The 27,204-nt window shown below is 43.6% G+C and overlaps 3 protein-coding genes across 4 annotated transcripts; 1 reads left to right on the top strand and 2 right to left on the bottom strand.

The window, feature by feature from the left end:
• Window positions 1-396: 396 nt before the first annotated feature.
• On the top strand, window positions 397-18,124 carry LOC129599838 (corticotropin-releasing factor receptor 2-like). Of its 2 annotated transcripts, none has more exons than XM_055498168.1 (12): window positions 397-879; window positions 12,301-13,052; window positions 13,697-13,788; window positions 14,788-14,987; window positions 15,208-15,329; window positions 15,423-15,546; window positions 15,607-15,763; window positions 16,153-16,427; window positions 16,486-16,584; window positions 16,667-16,750; window positions 16,811-16,849; window positions 17,211-18,124. In XM_055498168.1, exons 2-12 carry the CDS (start codon window positions 12,697-12,699, stop codon window positions 17,715-17,717), a joined length of 2,055 nt encoding a protein of 684 aa, XP_055354143.1. In that variant the 5' UTR covers window positions 397-879; window positions 12,301-12,696; the 3' UTR covers window positions 17,718-18,124. The 2 variants fall into 2 exon arrangements, with proteins under 2 accessions (XP_055354143.1, XP_055354141.1); XM_055498166.1 differs by lacking the exon at window positions 397-879 and adding an exon at window positions 4,143-4,472.
• A 2,496-nt stretch (window positions 18,125-20,620) lies between these two features.
• On the bottom strand, window positions 20,621-22,954 carry LOC129599851 (adhesion G protein-coupled receptor L3-like). The gene is made up of 3 exons (XM_055498191.1): window positions 22,589-22,954; window positions 21,085-21,996; window positions 20,621-21,014 (listed from the first exon to the last, which is right to left on the bottom strand). Exons 1-3 carry the CDS (start codon window positions 22,890-22,892, stop codon window positions 20,953-20,955), a joined length of 1,278 nt encoding a protein of 425 aa, XP_055354166.1. The 5' UTR covers window positions 22,893-22,954; the 3' UTR covers window positions 20,621-20,952.
• A 712-nt stretch (window positions 22,955-23,666) lies between these two features.
• On the bottom strand, window positions 23,667-26,875 carry LOC129599862 (uncharacterized; the record flags this gene model as incomplete). The annotated part of the gene is made up of 5 exons (XM_055498202.1): window positions 23,667-24,183; window positions 24,804-25,161; window positions 25,246-25,335; window positions 25,517-26,082; window positions 26,779-26,875. Coding segments are annotated over 5 exons (1,476 nt in total), but the record flags the coding sequence as incomplete, so codon positions are not given.
• Window positions 26,876-27,204: the final 329 nt, after the last annotated feature.

A 27,204-nucleotide genomic window follows, 5' to 3' on the forward strand; every position in this document is an offset into this window, starting at 1 on the left:
TTTCTGTTACATTTTTCTGTTACAAAATAACGATTCGTTGCGTATTCGAAATAAAAATAGTACCTAATCCGTCCGGATCACTTCAGATTTTATTAAGGTCCTATTGCTTAAAACGTATTACGGTTTAATCAGCAAGAATCTCTTCGCCTCCCAAAAAAAACAGCATCACCGCTAAGACAAGCAATAAAAGCAAATGAGAATTTAATGGTCTCTTTTAACGACGCACAACATGAATCGGCGAACGTGAACGACCGGCGTGCACGCGGCAAACTGTGTATACGGAATATTGTTGCAGTCTTATCGCTCCTGTCAGCGACAACACGGGCCCGGTGCATATAAAACGGGTGTTCCGCGTGGAGCCCTTTTATACACAACCGGTACCGCCTCGTACACGAACACCATTCCAGTGGCACATTGTATCGAACACCATTATTTGCCGGGCTCGTATAAGTAACTGCATTACCGCAGGTTTTCTTATCAGTCGCGCGTTCCTCCGACTGTATTCATGTATCCTTCGTAGTTTCAATGGATTACTTATTTGTGTGTTGATGTAGGACTGCAGCGAAAATATTGTCGTGGATGTGTATGAATACCGTTAACCACCTGAAATGCTAATACGACAAAATTCACACTGTCCGAGCTGTTGTTGCAAACTTTTTCTGCTGCTACAACAGCAATGATACATTTAAAGTTGCCGACAAAATTATACACAATATACGGCATGAAACGACCATATAATGTGCGCGTGGACAATCTTGGACTTTTACGGGAGTATATCACGATTTTTGTTTTTTTCTTCTCCGGATATTGAATCGCGATTTCGTGTGTTATATATCACAATCTTTGGATAATATTTATCGTGGCACTGAATTTTTTTAGGTAAGTACTCGTACAACTTTTAATTTTGTCACTGCAATAACTCTTATATAAAAATAGGGTACCAGTAAAATTTGATTTGCGTTCATATTTACATGGCCGCCTTAACAAGCGTTTGCATGAATTACAGTCCATTAATAATCTCGCCGGCTTTTTACTGTTAAGCAAAATTTCATGCACGTGGCGCGCCTTAACAAATATGTATTTAAATGGATCAGTATTAACATTGCTGTATTTTGCATCAAAGGTAAAAATATTTCCTTGCACTACTGGCCGCAGAAAAATATTATAATATTCTATATCAATTAAGTCTTTATGTTTTGTTTGCTGTGTGTAATCATACGTATTACAAGATGCGCAAAAAATCTATCGTTTACAAACAGTGCCTGTATAAATCGATTTACAAATTTACAGTATGTTTTCTGTCAAGTGCCCAGAAGAAGTATAAACCGGCAACAAATAATAATTAATTTTATTACTGAGATGAATAAACTGCAGCGAGTCTGTTATTGACCGGCATCGTGATTTGTCAGTGGCACTGGCTATTAGGCCAACAATTGTGTATATATATGATTAGCTCTCACAAGCGGAAAGGAGGGAAAAAGTGTTAGCGCGCGCGAGTGCCATTAGTCATTTAGCAGCTCCCGGTCGCACCGGGACCTGTACAATATTATACGCCGGGCTGTGGGGCCAATTACTAGCCGTGACCCCCTGCCGACCGAGTGTTTCATTATACTGCATCCCGGCGCTGTGCTCCCAATTGGCCAGGTTACGCACTTCCGCTCTTCAATTTCCCCCATCAACACACGCGGCACTATATAGTGCAGCGCAATATACACAGTATTATGTAGATGAAAAGTGCATTGATTTATTGGATCATGATGTGGCACAGCGGGACCCGGCTCCGCGCTATGCCGAATTTGGATACAGGGTGACGGAAATTTAAAGTTTTATTTCTCGCTCACTTCGCGGAAAAGTTTGTTGCGTCGTGCGAAGTCGTGCTGGGTTAACGGGGACAAGTGATATTGTGTCTTTATCATATTGTCCGCTTGGCAGATTAGACCGACATTTCTGATTATCTGTAGCAGTTGATTAACGCCACACGTACATATGCGGAATTTTAAATACAACAATAAATACTGTAACAGTTAAACTACTCAATGAACAAATACTAATCACTATGAAAATGCCGAATAATATTATTTTTTCGTTAAAGCTCACTTTCAACACGCTATAATCCAGAAGCTGCCTACAGCCTACCTGTATTTTATCTTTTTTAAATAATTTTGGAGAAAAGATTCAAATACTCCACACAGTTATTTATATGATGTATCTGCATGTCTATTATTACTATTTAGAGTACGCCTGATATCAGTTTTTCAGTACAAAAATTATTTTTTCGCCGCTTTCGCTAAATTTTCCCATTTAGAAAGACATTAATTTTACCGAGGCAACAACCTACGCAGTCACATTGGTCGCGTGTCCTTATCACGCGCCATTTTTATTGTAATCAGCTTCCAATTGGATATGGCCAACAAAATGACCGACTATCACTTTACAACCCGCCACTGTATACACCAACAATACCGCTTCTCTGTAGTGCACACTGCCTTCCATCGCACACAAGCGCACTCCTAGGCCCAGCTGATTGTCCCCGGGAACAATCAATGGGAAGAAAACGCATTCAGGGCAGCGCGCGCGGAACCAATGTGAGTGCCTATTGGGGCCCGCTTAGCGTGGAATCAATTGGCCTTTACGAGATGGTCCCGGTTGGCAAGTGGGCCATGTCGAAGACGCCGGGTTCTGCTGCGTACAAATGCCTTATATGTTTGTGTATATACATTTCATATATTATGTGAGTATAATGTATGAAGCATCCATTAGACATCCAGTGGACGCCATGTTTCACACAAACAGCACACCTATTATACGTACATTATATATAGATATAATGTACAATGCATATAATTATATGCTATATATGTAAAACGGGTATATAGTACATATATTTACATATATTGCACATAGTTGTATGTATATATTACATGTTTTGTACATAAGTTTAAAATTTATTATGTATCATTAAACATCCGGTGAACGACTCATTTCAACAAATACTATATATATAATGTGCATACATTTTATCTATAAGAGTACATTGTATGGAGCATCATCAGGCATCCGGTGGACGAGCACAGTTGGCGTTTCCTGTTAGGTGCGTACAGCTGCACACGCTCGGCTTTTTGAGACCAACAAACACCCGTGTCAACATTGACCCGGCCCCGCGGCTGGCACTTATTTTCCCGGAATATCGACGGACGCTGTCGTGGCACGCAAATTGGCGTGCTGTATTGTACATTGCGTGGAGCATCTTGACTATGTTTTGGAGTCTAGAATGACGCTTTATGCCAATTGATGCTGTTCATGCTCGATTCGCCGGTTGATTTGGCGTGAATGCATAAGCATTTTACGGGAAGGTTATGGTTGTGAATCTGTGACCATAAAAACTAGTTGAACATTATATGAAGTGTGTATATAAATACAGCGAAGTGTTTGGTGGTTGTACATAATTAAGTGGTTATCAGCTCGATGTTTTTCGTTCTAGCTTTTTCCTTCATTATAATTTGTAATAATTTATTTATGACAAAATCATATTTTATGAAGAAGCTAAAGTATTACAGTTTTAAGTTTAAAAAAATCAGTATTTCGTACAACGATACATTTGGTATTTTATGAATACTTGTCTAGTTATTTTTTTGGTAACGATTATTGAAAAGGGGTACTTCTACCGAAAATCGCTGTCAAAAAACTATTTTGATCAGTATAAAAATTCGAGTCCTTTAAATTTAAAAATCCCAAAAATGACTGTTAAAATAAAAGAAAAAAACCGTAATTTAAGTTCATGTATATCTGTACTACAATATAAATATAAAATTACGTAATTTAAAAAAATTATATAATTTTTTTCTGAAACGTTAGAACTTTTTTAAACTTCGACAGATAGCTTGCGACTTCTTGTATTGTTTGGTGGGGGAATAATATCTGTGTGGCGCAACGTATGTTCAACCGCGACCTTCATGAAAATTATAATAACACAAAAATTTTTAAATGCCAGCTTTTTGTACACGTACGTACGCCGTCCCACCCGGCAAAACGAACTCCCGGCGATCTGCGCTCATGCAACCGGGGAGTGTTTTCTGACAAGTGCCAGACAGCAGCAATGGGCGCTGCGTATAACGCTTCCACATAGAGCGGAATACGAGCGTGTAAGCAGTTTTCCGTTGGTGCCCGGGCCATCTGTGCCAGGATGAAGAAAATGTCAAGTAGCTCTCTCTTAACGCCAGTTGTGTGTATATTGGCAGCGTGTAAGTGCGAGAAAAAAAACCACGCGCTGAACGCACAGTGTGTAAGCGTGTAGTCTGCCGTGATGCGATAATATTATCGATGCCGGTCGGGGATAAATGATAATCACCGGGATGCCCCGGTGTATCCTCCACATGGACTAATGAATACGTATTGATGGGTGGTATTGTTTGGCTGTTGCGATAGTGTAACGGCGGATTTGGTGTATACGTGACTGGACGCTCGGGAACAACGTAAGTTAATGATCGCTGTATAGCTAACCAGTATATAACGATTTTCATGCGGGGGTCATTATGTAAATGTTGGTCAACATGCTAACTGATGATCGACTGATAAGTGTCGTGACAACAGTGAGCAAACAAAAACGTGTTAGGGAAGCCGAAACGGTCTGAATCCGACCGATTTTTCTGGCAAACGTTGACGGTTTTTTTGCATTCCGGACATTTTTCATAATATGGGTTCGCGTACAGGATACCAGAGACACGCTACTCTTCGCGTGGTGCCACGGGGCAAAAACTCTTCAAAAATTGATTGCGTGATAATTATTGTTTTATACAAGTTTGTACACGAGATTAATAGACAATTATCAACTTTTCTAACGCAGAGAATTTCCTCTCTTGGGAGTGCAATACACGAATTCGTAGTGTGAAAGTGTCCGGACTGCGATAAAAGTACATTGATTGTTCAATATATCGCCGCATCGGATCTAGATGCGATCATCCCGTTAAATTGCCGGTAGAATATTAGAAGTTCAGGAAGAATAACCAAGATTGGTCGACGTATATGCCTGTATTGGACTCAATCAAAAATTATCGGAAGTCAGAGATTTATTGAAGTATTTGCCGGTCACTGTCTGCCTGTCGATCTGTGATTTGAGCATGCGCAAGAAACAGCAGCAAAGGTTACATAAGAGTACATAAAAAACGCAGCGAAATCAGCGAAATCTTGTTACAAATTGTTGTGGTATTTCAGTTGTAGCGTATTATGTCTGTGATGCAGATAGAAGTATTCCTTTTTTTAAAATTTGCGTATCTTCGACGGAGTTATAATACCGGTTGTGTCATATTAATCTAAAGGGAAAACGTCGATAACTGCGACACAAGTTACATAATCTTAACATAACCTTATTTTTTATATATAAAATTACGCTGAATTTACGCTGAAAGTTTTGTAACGCTGCTGTGGTTTTCTTATAAAACATATTACTTTGTATAGCATAGATAGCAGAGTTTCCTCCTTAAAATAAGGCGTATCTTCGACGGAGTTGTAATAGCGGCTGCGCAGTAATCGTCTAAAGGAGGGGAACGTCGGTCAGCGATTAGCATTATTCATCCGGCGTATATATGTTTGTTATGCATGAGAAGAGTTTGGTATACAATGTTGTCTTTCAAGATGATACTCGGCTGCACACACACACATACACAGCGTCCAACATTTAATTCCAATCAATCCCGCTCCCCGCTTGTCAGCTCCCGTTATCCGCCTTCGGTCAACATTCTTATACCCCGGCCAACAAAGTCAATAGGCCCCGAATGTGTTCGTTAAGATTTGCTCAACCACTTTTTTCATCTCCCAGCATCCAATCAGCCCCCGAGAAAAAATCCAATATAAAACCGAATCCTTCACGATAAGACGATACATGTCAGGAACGGGGAAGATTGATGCGCCCGGGTAATTATGTAGTCGATCGGCATAAATTAGCCCACTCCATCATACTGTCTACCGCGATGCAATATATATACAGAATATATAACACACTTGTTGAAATGTCTGTAGTTTTATGGGCAATCGCGGCAGTTATGTAATTGCCGTTTGATTGCCGGCCTTTCTGTATTTATAGCTCCCAATGTTGCCAGTTGTCTTAATAGACTCCCGTCACGCAGTACGGCGTTGTCAGGCGCGTATATATGCATTTGTTGTTTATGGTGTACGGGGTGTACTTATCGTGTACATGGTGTTTATGAGCGTGATGGGACAAAAACGTTTCATTACTCCCATTAGACAGATTGCTGCTGGCTTTTTGTCGGCGGCTAATGTCGTCGCGGTGCGGGATTATTGGGTAAATATTTGCGGAAGCCCGGCAATCATCCGCACAGATTGGAAGCAGCGTTTTTTATAAAGAGCACACTTTGTAAATTTACCGGAAATTTGTCCACGATAACATACCGCAACTTTTTGTCGCAAAAGTATTTTACAAATACGGATTAACAAAGTAATAACGTTCTACTTAGTTTGTACTAGCACTGTGATTTTAATTAAATATATACATAAACTTCAGTTTTTTATATCTTTTTACGTTGCAAAACATTTTTCCTTTATTTTGAATGTGTTAAAATTTATTCTGGAGCTGTTTAAAATCATTTCAACACTGCATTCAGTACAAAAACATTTCCAAGAAAACCAAAAATAATTCCGGCTTTTAGCATTTCCAAAATTTTCGATATTTATTAATTATTCAAAGGGCAAACGTTTCCGGTTAAACTATTTGAATAAAACATAGGGAGCGATGTTCTTCCGGGAAATGTATCGTCCAGTCCATGCCGGTTGGCAGTGTGCGTAGATCGTCAAAAAGCGCCTCACCGCTAGCTCAGCAAGAAAACGGAATCGGCAATCTGTCGCGTTGAAGTGGGGGCGCCTCGGTGGTGCCTAATTTAGACTGGCCGAGAGTGCTCAGCCGCAACGCTCGCACCCATATATACACTACGATATGCTGAAGTAGCGGGACAGCGCGCGGAAGACACTAGTGTCTCGCGGAAGACACTAGTGTCTCGGGCATCATACACGTATTTCCGGTCCCGATAAGATGGGCATCGGCATAATATTTAATGTTCCCCTGATTAGCCGCGCGATCTTAAGCCTGAAGGACAGTCGTATACACAGTGCAGTGCACACTTCAGTGGCGACGATGCCACAAATGGGATTAGCATGCAGTTCATTTTCAGCTGGATGGGTTTTTCTTCTCCCTGACGATCGTCGCTCGAGTCGTCACCCGGCTCAAGCGCGTCCTTGGCCCGGCATCCCGCATAAAGCCGGTGACAATGCCGGCGGATGTTGAGAACTAATTTGTTTTGTTGTGTTTTTAGTGGAATCGGTCAGCATATATATACTGTTAAATCAGTTTCCGGCGATTACCAGTCGTAATATTATTTACTTCATTTCTCTTGGATGTGGTAATTTTTATATTTTGTAAATTTTTCTTGTTTTTTTATAAATATAATAATTTTTTTAGTTTTTTATAGGCTTGGAATTTTTGATATGCACCGCGTCTGGTAAAAATTCTGATGTGATTAATAATTTTTCGGAGAGTTTACGGCGATTGTTAATAGTATCATCATTAAATAGATTGTTTGTGGTCTGTGGATGTTTTACATTTTTTATACATGCACATAAATGTTTTCGTATTTTTATGGACAGGTTTTTTTAATGTTTTAAATAATCACAGTATTTTCTAGTTTGTTTAATAGGCAAAGTGTTTTTTAAATATACGTAAATACAGTATTTTCTTAGACACTGAACTTCCAGAACGAATTTGCATCGTCAATATATCGCCTTTTTAATGACAGCAAAAATCCACGCCAAAATGCAGTAATTCGTTATTCGCATATGCTCTGCATTGGTCACAGACACCGAGTCACAGCGGCGGGGAAGAAAAATGTTTTGCCCGCTTAAAAGCATCGTCCCTATAAAAAAAGTAGAGCTAATGTATTTAATTTGGCAGCCCTTACCAATACCGACCGGGTGGTAAATCAATCCGGTTGCCGGTCGAATTAGCCGTGAATTTCCATACGTTAATTGCTTGTCGCAGCCCAGCCAGCCATACCCACGTCAGCCGTGATTTGGCTCAAAGTGTGTTTATTTGAATATTATGTTAAGGCGCGCGCACTGCCCTCGCCAGCCATCCCCAATTCGGGGCTAAGCAATCAGAGTTTTGTCAGCTGGATGCGATGGGGAGCAGGATGATTAGGCTGTCATGTCCAATCGCCATCACGTGTCACTGCATCCGCTGTATCAGTACAGTGCATTGTTTATAGACGTACTGGTACCGGCGTATATACATAATTTGTGTTACTGTGCATTGGTCGTTGGCGCTGACCGTGGCGGCTTTACGTTCGTCAGCGATGCAACTGTTTCTATCTTTGGTATATATGTATACACCACGCCAAAGACAAACCGGAAGTTCAATCAACCGCTACGTCTGCCTGGATGGATGCCCGTGATTCAGTTGTAACAAGAATGCAGAAAATGTCAATATGCATCTGTCGGCGGAAATTCCCGGTGTAATTTTCAAACGGAAATATTTATCTTACAAAACTGTTCCCAGAAAAATTTATAAAAAGCATAAGTCGATGAAAATTATCATTACCACGGATTAAGTCGCCATAAAAAATTGATAGAAAATTAGTTGTGCGAGTAATTTGTAAAGTCGTCTTTATAACGACAACATTCATTAGTATTGATTAATGTTCGGCTAAAAAGAAAACAACAAATTCGCCAGAATGCGATACTCGCGCGAGAAACGTAACATGACCGACAGCTACTAATACCGCACTTGTGATGTGTATTTTTGGAAACGCTCCAGGAATGCGCATACGTCGCAGTTTGGCACTTGGCGTTTTTGACGCTGTGTATTCCGAGACACTTGGAAATTTTATTGCAGATTTAGTTGGCTTGTTTGTATTTTTAATTGCCTGTTAAAAACTACAACTGAATTTTTTAATTATCCATAAGAAAATATTAAAGTTCACAAATTCTACGTTCATTAATTTAGTTAAATGTCATCAAATATACCATTATTGAGACATTAATGCAATTACTATACTAAAAATTTGTATTTAATGAAACTAAAACATATGTCTGCAAGTAATAATAAAATTTATGCTACGACCTTTCTTTTTAAAGACTAACTGTGCTATAAAGAATGTTATTCGATTTGATACTATTTTATAAAAATTTAATTTGATTTGATTTTTTATGGACAATCTGTTCGTGTAATGTGTTTATTATTTTGTTATTTATTACACATATTAAAAATTGGCTGCATAAAGCTACCGTTGCATTTTCCGGATCAATAGACGATAAATACATCAGCGTAAGAAAAAAAGAAAAATAGCGTGTATGAGTTGTTTGATCAGGCAGTGATAATCGACACCGGCCGATGAATATCAATAACCCGTATGTAGCGCGGGAGAATTGTTTTCCCGGCTCCTTTCCTTCGCATTGGCTGCCCATCAGCTGGGCCCGCACTTTACATAACAGCTGGTCTTTTCGGCGAGCTGCCATATGTACGGGGCCGATAGATTTTCCCATAAAATTCCATCATCTTACTGGTACTTTCTCTCTCAGCGTAACCGATGCTAATGTAAGCCAACACACAGTCGACACGCGCGCATCGGCCACCGTTTCCCGTCATTGACGGAAACGATGCGACCGGCGCACTCACAGGCAGAAATGGCACAACAATATATGCGTAATATATTGATAAACATGTACAGATGGCGTGGATGCACTTTAACCGTCGTTTACACGACGGCTGGTGGCGGTAATTGGTAAAGGTCACGGTGATATTCACAAATAAACTGCAGTATTTGCCACTTTTACTTTGATGTTATTATTTCGACTGCACATAACCTCGGCTCCTGTAGCATGTTGTGTAATAAATTAATTTTATTTATTTATTATTTATAAAGCATTAAATGGTTTCGTACAAATTATACTAAATTTTCTTCGTAATTATGCGTCTTTGTCGTTTTGTGTGCAAAAAAGCCCTTTTCAAGTCACAATCATTTCGCGGTGGGTGGTAGCTACTTTGTATTTAGCCAAATTTGTGTGATATTTAATACATTTTACCCAATACTTTATTTTACAAATTATTCAATATACTGGACATTCTTTAACACTCGTAAGGATTTAGCAAATTTTATTTACCATTTAACAAAATATACTTAATATTTTACTTCATATGTAGTTGATATATATTTGACATTTCTTTGAGACTTCGTATATGTTTAACCAAATTAACCAAATTTATTCAACCTTATAACTCATTTTCCCAGTTGATGTTTCATAGTATGCGTAACAGTTCACATCCCGTTTGACTGTATGTGTAAATGAAAATTCCCGCGAGGAACATTTCTCACCCGTGCATGTGACGCTGTTGTGATTATTTTGCCGTTTTGGGAAAAAACAGCGGCACTCTCCGTTGTGACGCCATTGTATCCGGGTAGGGGTATACACCGTAGGATGTGTAATCAGTTAACAGCGCCCAGCCAATTTGGGATGCGGTCGCTGGAGAGTTGGTTGGCCGCCTGGGAACCGTGCCGCCTGCAATCACGCCGGCTGACCGCGCAGGCCGGGATCGCGCGCTGTTTAACGTTGACGACCTTCTCCCACCGCCCCAATTTCCGCCAGGGAATTTAGTGTCGGGTTACACTTTTTTCTGCTGTTTACCTAGTTGAGCAAGTGAACATATATCCGTACGATCAGAAAAACCGGGATTTCGGTTAAATAACTGCTTTTACAAATTTGTTTTAGGATAGGAAAAGGACGAAAACGAATGTTTGTTAGAGATATAAGTTAAAAAATCCCCTTACAAAATACATAAATTAGGCATGAGTATTGGAAATAAAGACTAATATTTATAATAAATTATTATATGAGAAGTAATTAAATCTTAGTTTTTACTAATACCAGATTATTAGGAAAACTGATTTTGCTGACAAGAAAATGCAAAAATTTATGGCGGTTGAAACAGGAACTTTGCTTTTTGTATCTAATTACATTCATCTAATACCCGTGCATGGAGTTAGCAATTCCAAAACCCGGGAAAATCAAAATGCTTGATAGTCTATAAATAACTTTTCCTGTAAGCCGAAAGCCAGTCTAATTTTAGGGAAGCCCGTCAGAGAAACGTTTCTTAATTATCGCCGACACATTGTGTTGGTAAACACATTTAACCTTGCGAGACCGTCCACAGGTGACGGGGTACACCGGGGCGCTCGCTAATAGCGGAAACCGGCAAATAGCGTCCGGCTGACGTCATACGTGTGCTCGTCTACTTCCGGTTGCTGCTGATTCGCAAAGTTTGCGTTGGCAGTGTGTCTGACCAGTGCAGTATATACTTGCGCGTCGACGGCAGGGGGCGGAGTCACGGGATGCAATCACCGGCATCCCGGGAGGGATTTGCGCCGGGCTCCGTAATTTGCTGCTCCCACTGTGTGCCCGCATTACACACACTAATCATTGCGATCGATAAGCGAAGTTTGCTAACCCTCTCTCTGTGCTAACGACAACAATCGTGACAAGCGAATAATCCGTGTTTTTTTTATAACGATAGCCTGATAAAAAACCCGATTGATGTGTGTATCTTCCCGGGATTATGTTGATGTATTCCCCCGGTTTCGCGGGAGCATCCAGGGCGATGATCTCCCGGAAGAGCTTTGTGTCATGCGATTGTCTGGCACTAATTATTGCCCGCGTACTGGATGTAGTGCCTCGAGCGCCGCTTCATCGGCGACGGAGTGTGTATTAAAGATTCATGTGCAGTAGACTGGGAAGCTGTTGAACAGTCTGTCACCTGGATGGAACCTAACAATTACGTTACGTTCTTCCGGTTGGCTGGGATTCTTTACTAATTCCACTATATGATTACCGGAGTTTTCAAGAAAACTGTAGTTCCCTTAAATTCGTTTGGGAAAAGTCTGCCGACCATTTTATCGCATCATATATATACGCTCCAGTGACCTTTTGTATAAGTGAAAGACTTTGTCGCTGGGTGTACAGGCGCTGATGCGACTAGAGGAATCAATAAATAATTACCGTCATTTTGTCTTTCCCACTCGACCCATGCCGTTTGTTGGCTTAGATGTATGTATGATTAAGCAGTTATAGTTTTTTTTCTCCATAGCCATCTCATTCGCTGCCACGGCACTCCGCGCGAGAGAGGGAAAAGAGACGCATAGTGCGTCCAGTGTAAACATCCTTATTGATTATCAGCCAGGCATATTACAGACCCACAGTCTTTGCTGCGTAGTGCGTACCAGTATTCTTTCTCCTCTTTAACAGGAGTCGAACGTGAAAAAGTGAACACACTTGACCTTTTCATCGGTCAGACCCGCGAACGCCGATATGTGCCGGGGATAGAATTCAGCTGCTGATCAATCCATATTGCCGATATCCTTCGTTTGACTATGTCTTCTTGATTGGAAAACCGCTATTTCTCCCATTGGACACATCTCCAATATTTTCACTATGGATAATCCATGAAGCAGCGCAGTCCGCGGTTTTCTCGGGAATGCTGTTCTTTTAATCAAATTTACCAGGAATAAATCTGGAATATTAACGCAGTTATTGGATGTTGTATCCCGCAAACTGGAATTTTAAAAAGCGAAATTCTTTGTACATAAGTTGATTTGCCGGTAATGATTATTATGCACCGATTCGCCGGTACGCACTAATCGGATGACGGTCTCCATGGATCATACGATGGACGCGCTGATCGGTGCAGCGCATGATGCCGGTCTGACCAGTACACCGTCGCTGCACACCATGCAGTTATGGCCGGAGATTGAGAGTATCCTGACGGAATACGGGTTGCGGTGGGAGACGCTGGGTGGCAGTCAGCAGGAGCAACTACTCAGTGTGGAAGCCGACAAGCACTGTCGGGATGCGGAGGCCGGCGCCTGGGATCCGCAGTGTGTCCGCAAGGGCTACCGGTGCTATATTGACTCGTGGACGGATAGTGCGCGGCTGACGATCGAGACAGCCAGCGGCGGGAGTGGTTCGTACTGTCCCCCGAAATTTGACGGGTATAACTGGTACGTGCGATAAAAAACCTTTCGTACGGTTTCTTCATGTGATTTTTCCCCTACAAAATGAGATTTCTAGGCGTTGTAACTGAACAAGTTTAAACGGTAGATAAAACGTTTTAACGTTACTCAAGTTTTAACGGTATATTATTTGCAATGCAACTTTGCAAATATTCGCCGTGGCTAATATTTTTATTCGGATTTTGTTATTTTTGCTGAATTTTAGCGTTGTTCGATATCGTATGGTCGATCGATTTTCGCGCCGGTTTTCTAGGTTAATTTTCAGCACAATGAAAAATTGTTATATGACGTCCATCAATCAATCAATATTTCTATTACACTTTCCATACAAGCGTAACCATCCTAAGCGACGAAATAACCTTTGCGTCTTGTTGATCATAAGTTGCTTCACAACATGTTATACATTCCGCTTCTTTTCTCGGCATAATGAGTAACATCTCAGCCAGAAGGATAGTACCCGTATAAACAGTCTCCATGTAATGAAAAACGGACGAATTAAATTACAGCACTTCATTTACCGATCAGGCGCTAAATAGTGGGCTGTACCAACACGTTTGACAGGCGTTTCGTAATACCACCGACATGTGACACTCACTCTGACTGTATCTGCGATGCTGTCCTTGTGATTACAGCTGGCCGGCCCAGAAATCCGGACAACTGACGGCCATGCCCTGCAGCCAGGCCATTCCGGCTGAGATCCTCACAACCTGCCAGCGCCTACTGCGTAAGTTCACATTTCCCGTGCCCACTTGAAGCGTATAGGCAATACACATCCGATCCCGGCAAAGTCTAATAATACCCGGTGCTGCGATATTGTGCCAACACACACTTAAGAGTGGCGAAGCGCACTGTAAAAGGGGATTAGGAGATAGGAGCTGTGATGGCCAGGGAGATTAGTTTACAATGGCAAGGGAAAGGTCGTCAGTGAGAGCGCGGCGCCGGGCTAGAAATGAGAATTGATGAGACAGGCCAGAGCCCATCAGTGAGCGGGCAGCTGTCGCGCGCTGACATGTGCCATATCCGGATACAATCCGCGGGTAGCGCCGGATTGGATGTCCTCTCGCGCGTTAACGCTTGGCGACGGGTTATCGTACTGGCTGACCTTTATGTTGCCATAACAAGGATTTCGAAAATGTTATACTGTGTTTGTTCCAAAATATCGGACTGGTTGTGACTTGTATACTTCGACGTTTATCGCATTCCGGACACTTTCACAATACGGATTCGCGTACCGGACACCAGAGACACGATATCCCTGCGTTGTTCCACATTAGAAACTTGATAATTTTTCATCAATCTCGTGTACCTACAAGTTTGTAAAAAACTACATATCATGTAACCAATTTTCAAAAACGTTTTTGCTACGTGGAACAACGCCGAGAATGGTAGAGTCCGGTACGTGAATCCATACTGCGAAAATGTCCGGAATGCAAGAAACGTCTAAGTATGTGTAATGTTATGAAGCTGAACGAATTCTCCATGCTGTCATATTGTAGTTTATTTAATTCCTCTAACCACTAGAGAAATTTACCTTTAGGCAATCGAATTTTGGGTCTCCCGACATAATGAACCGCTAACCAGGTTTCTAGTAAATTCGTTGAGACGAATGAGTAAATCGTTAAAGGTTGACATTTATCTCGGATATGTCTCATAAACCACACACTTGTATCCGGAATTATTTTTTTCATAAAAGCGTAAAGCAGAAGTTTTTGCCGTTTTGCAGCTACCTTGGATACAGGCACCCTGCACGCTTTTCGCGAATGCTCGGAATACGGCGTGTGGGAGGATGCGCGGACTAACTACAGCGCCTGTCATAACTATGTCAACCAGTGCACCAAGAATATGACGGATCTACAGGGCCGCTACAACCCGCTAACGGATACGTGGCCCTTTGATCTGTCCTCCAATAACAGCTTACTCGATGTAAGTGCAATGTCTGGTTGGCGTCCTCACTTCGCATTGTCTAAGCACCCTTCATCATACTTGGGGAAAATCCTGGATTATGCGCGGGTCATTCGGGAAAAACACACCGTAGTGTGTTTTTCCTGCGACAGTGTTAAACAAGAATGTTATTGACCTGCGTTGATAGTTTGCACTGTGTGGACACACATTCAATACGGTGACTGAGTGGTTCTGTGCGCAGGGTGGAGCCGGTGAAGTCATGGACGAGGAAACCAAACAGATTGTCACCTACGTGTTTGCCGGTCTGGCTATCACGTCCCTGGTTCTTCTGTCAATTTCCTTCTTCATCTTTGCATACTTCAAGTACGCTGTCTGAATTGCAAACCAGTTATTATTTATATACATTAAAATACGTAATTCCTATATATTCCATTAGCGCAAGTTGTCGCTTTGCAGAACACTCCACTGCAGTCGCAACTCGATCCATATGAATCTCTTCGCGGCGCTGATGCTACAAGCCATCGCCTTGTTAACCATCTTGTCACCAAGGATTAGTGGCGACGAAACACTGCACCGATCGGCAAGTTGTAAAACTGTTTCCACTATGTACCGTAACTTAATCGTCCGGTCTTATTTGCAGGCATGGCTGTGCAAAAGCTTTATGTTCTTGTCACTCTTTACCGTTCCTGCTAGCATCTTCTGGACGTTCGTCGAAGGTCTGTACTTGTCACAGCGGTTGACGTTGGCGGTGTTTCGGAAAGAAGCACCGTTTCGGATGTATGTTTTTATTGGCTGGGGTAAGGATGAACCTCATTGTAGGTTTATAATCGAGTAAAGATCCGTGAAGAAGTGTTTGCGCTTTCGGTCTGTGGATTTTCGAACTGGTGAAAAGAAAAGCGTTTAAAATCGTATTCGCAAAACCTGTTTAACGTAAGTAAGTTTCTGATCGAAAGAAAGTGTGAACCAATAGAAGAGTACGATTTTAAGCTATGCTGGAGCCTGCACCGATAGACGATTCTATTAAAGTTCTTTCTGCGAGTACGGATGTATGGAAGTACAAATGTACAGTACGTACAGTTTTAACACGAATATATAGTATGTACGTAAGTATGCGGCTGATACGATTGGTCGGTTGTGTCGCTTGGCATTGCTGAAGATTTTATAAGTAGACGAATGGTCATTTCAGGAATACCGCTAGTACTGGTCAGCATTTGGGCCCTGATGACAGAGCTGCACGTGGAACCCGACGCCACCGCAGCGCTGTACGCATCCAGCGTGGAATCGGTCCTCCCGATTTCCACTCACACCATCTCCACGTTGAACCATACTGTGCTAACGTACTCCGCAACCAGCACGGACGATCAGCCCTTTCGCCCGCCGACGGCCAATACGTGCTGGCAGAACTACTCCAACCAGCCCTACCACTGGATTATCACCGGGCCGTGTTTGGCCGCACTGACTGTAATTTTATTCCTTGACCTTTTACGCTTAGCGCTTGTGTGACACGGATTTTCTGCAGGTTAATTTCATTTTTCTCGTGTTGATCATCATTATCCTGGTGACCAAGCTGCGGGCTAACAATGCGGTGGAAACCGTACAACTCCGGAAAGCGATTAAGGTACGGCTAAGCAATCATCGTGCTGTTGCCAATATTCGTTCTGATTGGTTGAATATACAGTTCTGATTGGTTGAATATACAGGCAACTTTCTTCCTCGTGCCATTACTGGGAATTTCGAATCTGCTCTTTTTCGCCAATCCTCGCGATAAGGGTCCAGCCGAAAAGGTAAACTTGCAGAATTCTGATGATTCAAAGAAATTCCACTGATCGAGTTTTTTGACGCAGGCGTACCTTGTCGTCAATCTCGTGTTGAAAGGATCTCAGGTACGCAAACCACTAGTCGTTTGTGCTGCTTGGTACGCCGACAATTTGCTGGCAACTCTTTGCTGCCCAACAAAACTTATATCCGACGACTTACTGAAATAGTAAATCGATAACCGACAGGTTTCTGAGTGACACCGACCAAATTCGTACATAATGATAGTACTGAGCGGAGCAACTAAAAAGCTCCGAAAACCGTTTCGACAGAACGCCGGTCAGCGAGTTCACGGAAAAGCAAAACTGTCGCTTATTTATTTGTCGGTCAGCAAGTAGTATAAATCAGCAAAACGTCGACTTAGGTCACAAAGATGACGTGTTACAATCGTTAGTCGCGTCCGTATATTATTATTCCACTTATATTTAGGGTATCTTCGTGGCCTTAATCTACTGCTTCCTCAACTCGGAGGTGCGCATGGCCATCCAGAAGAAATTCTACCGCGCCGCCCTACGTCGCAACCCGGAAACGCAGAGTTTCCGCCTGAACAGCCTGTACGAGCGGGACCGCGACCAGACCCTGGAGCAGCGCCGGAAATCCAGCAGCCGCGCCGGCAGCACCACGCTGGTCTCCTCCACGGAGGTAATGCGGGCCATGTTCCGTAGCCGGCGCAGCAGCAGCCGGGCTAGTCATAAGGCCCGCGCCGCCAGCCTCCAGTCCCCCAACGGGGTGGGCCTCCCGCCCACCATCGTGGTGACCAACGGGCCCAACGGTCATCCGCCGCAGCTGGCGACCATTGGCCCGTCGCCCACCATGACCACCTATACGGATCTGTTCGCGGCCACCCCCGAGCCCGATGAGCGGGCGGGGCTCATGGAGACCCCGGGGCCGGAGACCGGCGAAGGGAGGAATAACGGCGGTCCCAGTAATTGTTGAATCGTCTGTATGGTGTTACGCGTATGCACGGTTTTCTGGATTAATTTCCCTGGATCCCGGTTTTTCGTTGCTTTGTGATAAGTTTTCCTAAGTTGTATACTTGTATCTTTCGATGTTGAACTCGCTACCTGTCGCACACGGTGTTTATGCAATTCGGAATGCTGGAGATGACCTTACATGTCAGTATAGTGTGGAAGGAATTCAGAAGCGATAATTACGCGTATGTTTTTGTTGTCAGTCTTTTTTGTTTTTATTTTGTCTAGTCTCATGGTGTTTCTCCGCGTAACTGCATTTTGGCAGTTGTAATCAAAGTCTTGATGTCATTGAATGCCAACACGTTGTCTCACAGTGATCCAAGTGTCCTTTGCTGTTCTCATAGTGCAAAACGTTAAGCAATGTTGCAGCAGTACGACCAAAAAGCAAATTATATATGTACTGGAAAACGCTGACCTTTACGTAGACATGTAATAATTTATGATCGTGTGTAAATTTAGCATGTTATTTTAATTTTCAAGTGGATGGAACCGTAAGCGGCCGATTAGTCCGGAGTTGAAGGTGATCGCGTGCGTCGTCAGTTAATGTTTGTTACGTGGATGAGAGTTTGTCGGCACGGCGTTGGTATTTGTTGTGGATGTTTGTTCCGTCCGAACGTGCATTGACGTCTGATTGTCTATGGACATACGCCTAAGGGAGTATCCAGAAATTTTGTAGCCTAAAAAAGCACCCATTTGAGCCCACACTTCGCCGGCTCCCCCTGTACATTAGAGATGGGCATCGGATAGGAATATCCGATTTTATCCTATCCGAATCCGAATTTCGGATAGGATAAAGGATAATTATCCGAACCGTTCGGATACGGATTAGGATAAGAATCACGCACCGTAGCCTACGGATAAGTTCGGATAACGGGTGCTTGTCCGAACTTTGTCCGAGAATCGAAATAAATTATTTGCGTTGTTAAATTGCGTTGTTAAATTGCAAGACTTACAAGCGGTAGCTGTAAGACTGCAACATTAAAGATTGTCGCAGCACCAGGATGCAGTTGTTCTTTTGTGCAATAATTAAACGTAACTGCAGCTTTCGTACTTCTATCGGCTTTTTGTACGGAGCATAAACTTGAAATTCTTCGATATCGAAAATGGAAGTTATATTTGATCCTGTCGTATAACTTTTCTACATACATTCTTCTCCGTACTGTACATTCTTCTACTCGTATAACTCTTCTTCTAAATTAAAAACATCCAAATTTTGTTCACTTGTAATGGATAATTTGACTGGATTAAGACAATCATTTGCCGGTGTCGCTGGTGAACACAACGGTGTCGCTTGCGTTGAAGTTGCGATCCTCGTTATTGTTAAGGAGAAAATCCTTTTGACGCGGCATATTAATGGCGGCGACGTAGCTTAATCGATAACGTTAATAACTCTGTCGTTATTAACTTTTTTTAAATAAAGAAACTGCGCTGAACGTGTCATTACAGTACAGTGTACAGCACATGTACAACGGTTTTTGGCAAATAAGTCTTTTGGATAACCCTTTCTTCCCCAACACGCGTTACGTATTTCTTGTAGTGCCAGTGATGCTTTGTTCGAGAACTCAAGACTATTCCATTCCTTTTCGACGTAAGCTGTCCTCTGGGCGCTTTGTTTGCTGCTGTCCTGAAGCGTAATAGTCTGCCAAGTTTTATTCGGTTCACTTTTATACTTGAGTCTTGCAAGACTTGAGCCCAAACTCAAAGTCGAAGGCAAAAACATTTTCACGAGGTCAAACATACTCCCCTATTTATGCTACGGTTACTGGCTCGCTGTTCCGTGGATTTTAAGCAGATGTGAAATTATTATTATATATTAAGCAGCTTGCTCTTCTCTTCGTTATAGCTGATGAAAATCCAGCGTCTGTACCAGCTGAAAGTCGCCAAAGCCAGCAAGAGCCAATCCAGTACCCCCTCCCTCCCGCCCCGCCTCTTCCTGGCCCGCCGCCGCACCGTCACCGACCCGTCGGAAGTGACCGCCACCCCGCCGCCCCGTAACCGCTCCCTGCACTTCTACACCCCGCAAGTCCGCTTCAAACTCTTCTCCGGCAGCCGGAGTAGTCGCGGTAGTCAGCGCAGCACCGCCGCCATCGACGGCAGCGCGGAGAAACTGGTAGCCACCGGGGTTCCCACCACCCAGCTCAGTCGGGATTCTTTTTCGGTCGATGTCGTGGAACACCAGGAAAATATTCCCAACGGGCATGTGCGCTTCAATCCCATGCCAGATTATGTGGAAGCGGCGCCCGCCGTGGAGCAGGAAGCGGATGACCTTTCGGAGGAGGGAGGCTTTCGCAGCTGCCGCGGACGGGCGGACTCGGTGACGGCGGCACGGCTGTTGGCGGCCGCGGAGGCGGGGAACCGGAGAATGTTCGGATGCATCCAGTGCCCGGTGGGCGGTTGACGATTCAGATCATCAACCATAATACGTCAGGACGAACATGATTAATCGCTATGCTGCTATTGTTAATTAGTATTATGAGTAACTTTATAGTGAACTTATATATTATTGATAATTGAGTAACTGCATGTATTAGTTTGCTTGTGATGTCAAATCTGTGTACCTGCATTCGTATTTTCTATGGTTAGCTAATTCCTATATTTTAACAGTGTGTTAAAATGAAAACTTTCCTAAATCTGAATTCTGTGACGGCAAACTGCAAACCGGTATCGGGGGGATAAAAATGGCACAGTGTGCACTCCCAATCAGATTTAACGTACTCTGTATGAGCGACGTTAAAATCTCAATTTAGTCGACGTTTAGTTTTTAGTTAAGGCGTCGTTTCGTTTAGTCTAATTACGAACTAAGTAATAGAGTCATAAAACAATGCTGGTATAGCAACATAAGTTAGTTATTTAGCATTTTGAGGGGCAACTAGCCGTGCAGGTTGGAAAACGATGTAAAAAAAGCCACAAAGCTGCAGCTGTGATTGCGTTTACCAGAGTACCAGAATCCAAAAGCATCAGCTGACAGGCTCGGCTTTTTAGACGTAAAAATAGTCTCGTACGCCAAAAAAAGAGAAACCAAACTAAAGGAAAACTTAGAAACAGCATTTGAGCCAGTTTCCGATAAATCTGCAGTCATGCGGCGCTCGTGGTACACTGGCGAGAATAGTTAGACATGTTCAGAACATGCTGCCCACGTTCGCTACGATTCGTAGTTATGTCGCGCTCGTCGCCAGAATTCAACTTCGTACGCCCAATAGTCACCAACCCCGCTGAATGTTACTGATGCGAGCTCCCATCGTGTCCGTAACATTCATCAAAACTATAGAAAATAAACGTTATTATGCAGTATGCAATCTTATAAGGCAGCAATGGCCAATGGCAGTGCTTACCGGCAAAATTCGCCAAATGCTCGCACTGGCACACGGTCTTCTGGCTGTCACTTCTGACCACCATACAGCCGCGCGTCGACCATACTCCGTGGAAATTCATCGCCGTATCGGCTTTGTAATCCCAGAAAGCACACACTGACCGACCATTAGCCGGGGCAATGTGTTCAAGTGTAATGGTAACCGGTATCTTCAGTCGACCGGGACGATGCATATCGTTGACTGCCGCCGTTATAACCTTCGAATTGATGACCATACCAGCCGGCACACTGTCCAAATATGGCCCAACATTGCTATAGGCCAAGAATACCACCTTGACCATATTCCCCAGGCCCTGATTCTGCAACGCCCCCGCTGTGAACTGGATACTATCCACGGTATCGTTGTGCGGTGGTAGCGTGACCTTTCCCTCCATCTGTGCCGTTTGAAATTTCCCGACGCTCATGCCGATATTTTTCTCGAGACTTGTCAGAATGGCTCCACTAGACACACTCTCTGCTAGCGTGAGCGATGTGGTCTCCAGGGCGGCTATCAGTGCCGTCGCCGTCTCCGCGCGGTCCGCTTCGCCTAGCTCCACCCAGCTGGTATTATGCCGCACATCCAACAGATTACTGCCCGCCTTTAACACCTGGTTCGTTAATTTTTCCACACTCGTATCTTTAGTATCATCGACCACCGTTGGTCCTGGCATCGCTATCTCAGTTAGAAGGTCCACCGCGCTCCACAGGTCCGCCGCGGAAGTAATAACGTTCTTGGATATCTGACACACCAGTTCCTCGGCAAGATTTTCCGGTTTCTCATGTCGGTCGGCCTTCTGACGAATGTCATGCATCCAGGAACTTGTGCACTGTGTAATGTTGGGGAAGCCGTCCCATCGCGGTGGACTGGTATCCCCGCATGTCCAGTGGGCGAATCCTAATCGAGGGAAAGAAGACGCACAGATGAAGTAGTGCTGCACACGTTGTGTAACCGGCAAAACCGTCGAGACGGCTAAACCGTCCGCTGTAAAATTTTGCCCATCCAGCCTTTTTAATTTCATTGTGGACACGGACACCCGGACAAGGAATTTCGCCTGGAATGCATATTCGGGAGCGGACGTCTTACAGGCAATGCGTCACCCGGGTGGACGGTTTTACCGGTTACACACGAGACTCAGTACATTCGTTCCGTGGTACGTTGGTTTGGACCGTTTTACCGACTACCAAATCTTCACAGATTTTTTAGCAATAACCAGAAATACGACTACTACTTAAACCTGGAATGATGGAACCTAAATAGCCATATTTAGGTTGCATCGGTAGGTCACTTTTCTTTGGAATGAAATTTTCTTGATACCTGTACCGATGAAATGCATCAGATTTGGAAGCAGGTCGCTTAGAACCGGCTCTGGGAAGACAACCAAGTAGTGCTTGTGTCAAAAGATATTGAAGTGTTTATGAAGGTCCCCTAGTTGCTAGCACAGAAAGACACGCTTTTTTGAGGCGCACTACTTTCTCCCATAATTTACCTTCCGTGTTGTGCAGACACTGTTCGACAGCCGTGGCTCCCTTTGGTGTCAGGGGCCAACGGATACCTAAGCCCATAATCGATGAGCAGGATTCTGTCGCTGTCAGCGAATCGGACGAATGTTGCACCAACCGACCCGGGAGGTTATTAGTCGTATCATCATTCGAGTGAGAAGAATCTTTGGATGTTATGCTTGATGGTTGAGCCAGGGGACTTGCTGCCTCTGATAGAGTAGCAATGGCGAAAACAACACTGTATGCGTAGAATATCCTCAACAGGCACATCTTGGTACAGGCAAAATTCATGCAGTCCGCTACAGATGTCAAGATTTAAGATCCTCAGAATAAAGTAAGAAGAAATGTACGTATACCCGTTGCACCTATTCTGATTCCGTACTACCGATAAAAATAAGACTACAGACTACAGACGACCCTTCCGGTGATTTTTTTCCATGCCGGTATGTATGTACAGTTACAGTGAACGTGTCACGCGTGTAATGTGTAAGATAAGCAGTATTAAGCACTAGCAAGTGCCGTTGGCAAGGAAAGCGATTGACTCGAGTGGGGCATCTTCTGGCAAATAATAAAATAATTCTATCAAAAAGTCAGGAAACCGTTGGCAGACATAAAAAGTTGCCTAGTACACGTTAACCAATTACCACAGTACTTATAACTTGTGTGAAAGGGCACATCTCGGTAAACGGTTGATACTGGACAATTATTGTCTGACAGATTCGCTTGCAATATTGAGCAATCAAATACCGGTATACAGTTATGTAATATATGCAACCAGTATGCACTGCTTTACTTGATCGGATCTGATCTCAGATCTGTTGCTCAGATCTGTTAATAATAGATTTAAGCGACGTACAATCAGGCAGGAAAAAAATTGATTTAACCTGTATTCGCATTTATAGATCGCCACACTTAACTCGTTTTGGTAGTTTAAGTACAGCATAATTCCTTACGAAGTCACCGTGACGAGAAACCATTTTAATTTCGAGGTTGCTGCAAATACATAAAAAAGCTTGGACTCGTTCCTGCCGATGTCACCACTATCTCCGCAGTGCTTGTCAGCTTCTCACCATAAGAAAAAAGCAATACTTTTCGCCGACCGCAGATACTACGGTCACCTGCCAAAAAAACTTTTTGAAATACAAATCACGGATTGAAGCACCAAGGGGTTTCGCAGTAAAATACAACTCCAGACTGCACTAATTCTTTGTAATACACTATGAATCTCGTTCCTGTCGGAAGGATGTCCGTGGGGTGTGGGGCGCTGGTGTGCGCGACTGCATGGACCGCTGTCCCTGGTGTCCGGGGGAGCGTTGTGCTGCGAATTGGCTGCGGGCTTGCGTGATGCGCTGCTGATCGCTCATACGACTATTCTGCGCGTCACGTCGCGTCTCGTTCCGGGGAGTGTGTGCCGGGTCCAGAGCTGCGGGTGAGAGACTACCGGGACGACGCTGTGCCGAGGTGCTGCGGTGCCGGTCCTTGCCAGTATCTCGGTCAGTATCGGCGGGTACGGGGGAGCGCGATCGAGGGGCGCTGGTCGGCCGGTGGGGTCGAGGGTTTTCGTATAAATTCCCATTTGTTTCTGCAATATACGCTTTACATGACAAAGGTCACTGGAGATCGGTCAGTCTTGTTGGGCAGCTTGTATGGTCTGCTTTATAGGTTGTACAAATTAAATCTTGAATACACTGCAACGTAAAAACCTTATACTAATTGCACAAGGAGTTATACAATTTGTCTCACGTAGAGTAAACGCTTTTGGGATAGAGTGAGCACATGAAAGGTTAATATGAAACGTATATTTTACTACATTAGTGAGAAAGCTAGTGCATTTTCGTACAGGTTTGTAATCTGCCGTACATCTATAGTATCTACTATACAAGACGTCGTAGACACTCGTATGTATGTATTTTTCGTAAACTGAGTGTGTTTTATTCTGTATTATATTATGATCCTGTGCCACCTTATACTTGCATGAAAAACAATCACTTAACATCACAACGTCAGTAACACAGTAAGTATTGTAATTCAGTAACTCGGTGCTTCAGTGATTCGGACTGTACAGTATCTTGTACTTCAGTAATACTGAGCATCTTGTGTATAGGACCATCATAGACAAGTATCTGTGTATATATACGAATATTTGTGATTTTGGTTGTATTTCTCACAAATTTCGCTGAAAGCACAAACGCTGTTAGTTACCTGTGGCTCGTTTTGCTCCACCTTCCCTTCCTTTTCCCCCGGTGGTCTCTATCTCCTCGGCCTCTTCGCGCAGCGACCGCGAACTCTTGCGCAGCGTATCGACACTCAACAATGACTCTTGTGCCGACACCACGGTATGGCCGTTATGATGCCTCCGGGAGCGCTGCCTGCTGGAGGAGCAGCCCACCTGCATGGCCAGCCGCCGACGGATCATAGGGTAGGTGATGAAGGGGTTCCAGCAGGTGGATGTGAAGCCGATCGCCGTTAAAATCAGGTTGATGACGCTAAGTAACGCGCTCTCGTCCACATCGCGGAAAATGCGCACCATTAACAGGAAGATGTTGATGGGACTCCATGCCTGGTTAAATACAGATATTAAACAGACCTACTAAAGCGCTTAAAAAGGTCAAATGCTTGTTAAGTCGGGCACACATGTACGTACAACAATGAAAAGTACGATCATTAGGCACACCCGGCTTTGCTCTCGAGCCTGAAGTTCGGCGCAACAGTAAGCGCAGTCCACGCCGATCATCTGCGGAACAAGACAGTTTTTGTCAAACAAATTTTACACGCTCCAGAATGGTTTCCTTTAAGGTAAAACAACCTTTTAAGTAAAGCGTTTCTGATGCTTGGTTGATGTAAGACCAAAAATAAGTTGATGCATCGTGTTATTTATGCTTTGACGGTATCGTAAACTGTTAACGCTTACGTACGGAAAATGTCTCCGAATTAGTGCTCTTCCGCCGATCATAGTTCCGGTTATTCTCTTCAGGCTGAGCGCGCTTCGTCGGCGCCAACCGGTACATACTAGTCACCACCGAGTGATTACTGTTCAAACTAAACGTCCGACTGAAGAGACTCCGGTTGTCCCGTTTCCGGAACGAACCGCCCGTGCTATCCGAGTCGATCATCAAGGAATTGCTGGTGACCCCGGTGTCATAGTCCGTCCACGCCGTCTCCCGCATAATGCACTCCTCATCGCATGTACACACCGGGCGGGTATTCTTCTGGGAGAAGGTCAACTCGGAGGAGGTACGGGTCAGGAGGTAGATCATGACGGCGGCCGGGAGGAAGAAGATGAGAAAGAAGGTGGCGCGCAGGTAGTCCTCGACGTTCTTGTCCAGGCTGATGAAGCACAGGCCGCGGTTGCGGCACACCGGGCCCAGATGGGCTTCCAGGTCGATGTACTGGATGAAGCTGGCGTAGGGGAGGACGGAGATGAGGGCCACCAGCCAGGAGGCGGCGGTGTACACCAGTACGGGACTGCGGCGTTTGTCTGTGAACAGGGCAAAAAAATTAGCACTTAGCACCGCTCTGTGCGGTTTGAACGGGAACGTTCTACGCAGATACGCTTGTCCCGTAATTTCCATGTAAAGACAGAGATAACAATTTTATATATATATATATATATATATATATATATATATAATGCGGACGGTTGCGTTTTTCGATTGCCATTACACTACGTCCACCACAATGGTAAATTCACTCCTCGCAGACTTAAGAGTTATAAAGGAGAAAAATTAATATTTCATAATGCATATCGATAATTTATAATTTAGATGGATATTTGGCATGCATCAGGTATGCAAAATGCATGTAGAGCGTAAACAGTGTGGCGTGGCGCGCCAAAGTATAAAGTTTGGTGTAGCCCAAGAATTTATTTATATTTGTTACTTTGTAAATGCGTTAGAAATTACGGGAAGCCTGTACAGTGTACAATATCACGTCAGGAAACTTTACGCAACTAATCCCGGTTACTTTTGACATATATAGTATTCGCGTTTACGACTATTCTCTGTAATGCAGCAGCAATGCGATAACATTTTAGAAACAGTAATCCGACATTTTACTTTGTGTATTCAGTGTTACACTGCCTAGATGAACGACGAGTTTTTGCAGCGACCAGTTGTTTTAGAACATCAGCAGAGAAACCGTAATTACGGTATCGAATAACAGCTTGAGTAAATTACCTGGTATCGTATTCCCGTGTAGCGATCATATGCCAGACCGAAGTAGGTGATGATTGACACGTGAATGGGGAATACTTGCAGCATTGGTAACGTATAACACTGTAAATACAGAATACTTTCATCAGATCCAGAGAAATTTGTAAGGGTCACCCGGTATCACCTGTTCTCGAATTACCTGAGCCAAGAAAATTTACGGTGAAAAATGATATATATAATTTTAGAAGTTTCGATTAGCAAAGCGAAAGGTCACCACCGTGTTTGCACTAAAGCTATCAGAGGAAGCTCCTATAGGTGCACAAAAACGTTAAGGTGTTTATTTAACGAGAGGCCAAAAGTACGATTTAAGAGGACTACCATTTCGCTAAATCGCTAACGCCCAATTTTCAAATTTCGTCACACGCAAAAGCGGGGAAGATAGAACATTTATA

The sequence above is a fragment of the Paramacrobiotus metropolitanus genome, unplaced genomic scaffold, assembly GCF_019649055.1.
Source record: "Paramacrobiotus metropolitanus isolate TYO unplaced genomic scaffold, Prichtersi_v1.0 Parri_scaffold0000156, whole genome shotgun sequence".
NCBI classification, from domain to species: domain Eukaryota; kingdom Metazoa; phylum Tardigrada; class Eutardigrada; order Parachela; family Macrobiotidae; genus Paramacrobiotus; species Paramacrobiotus metropolitanus.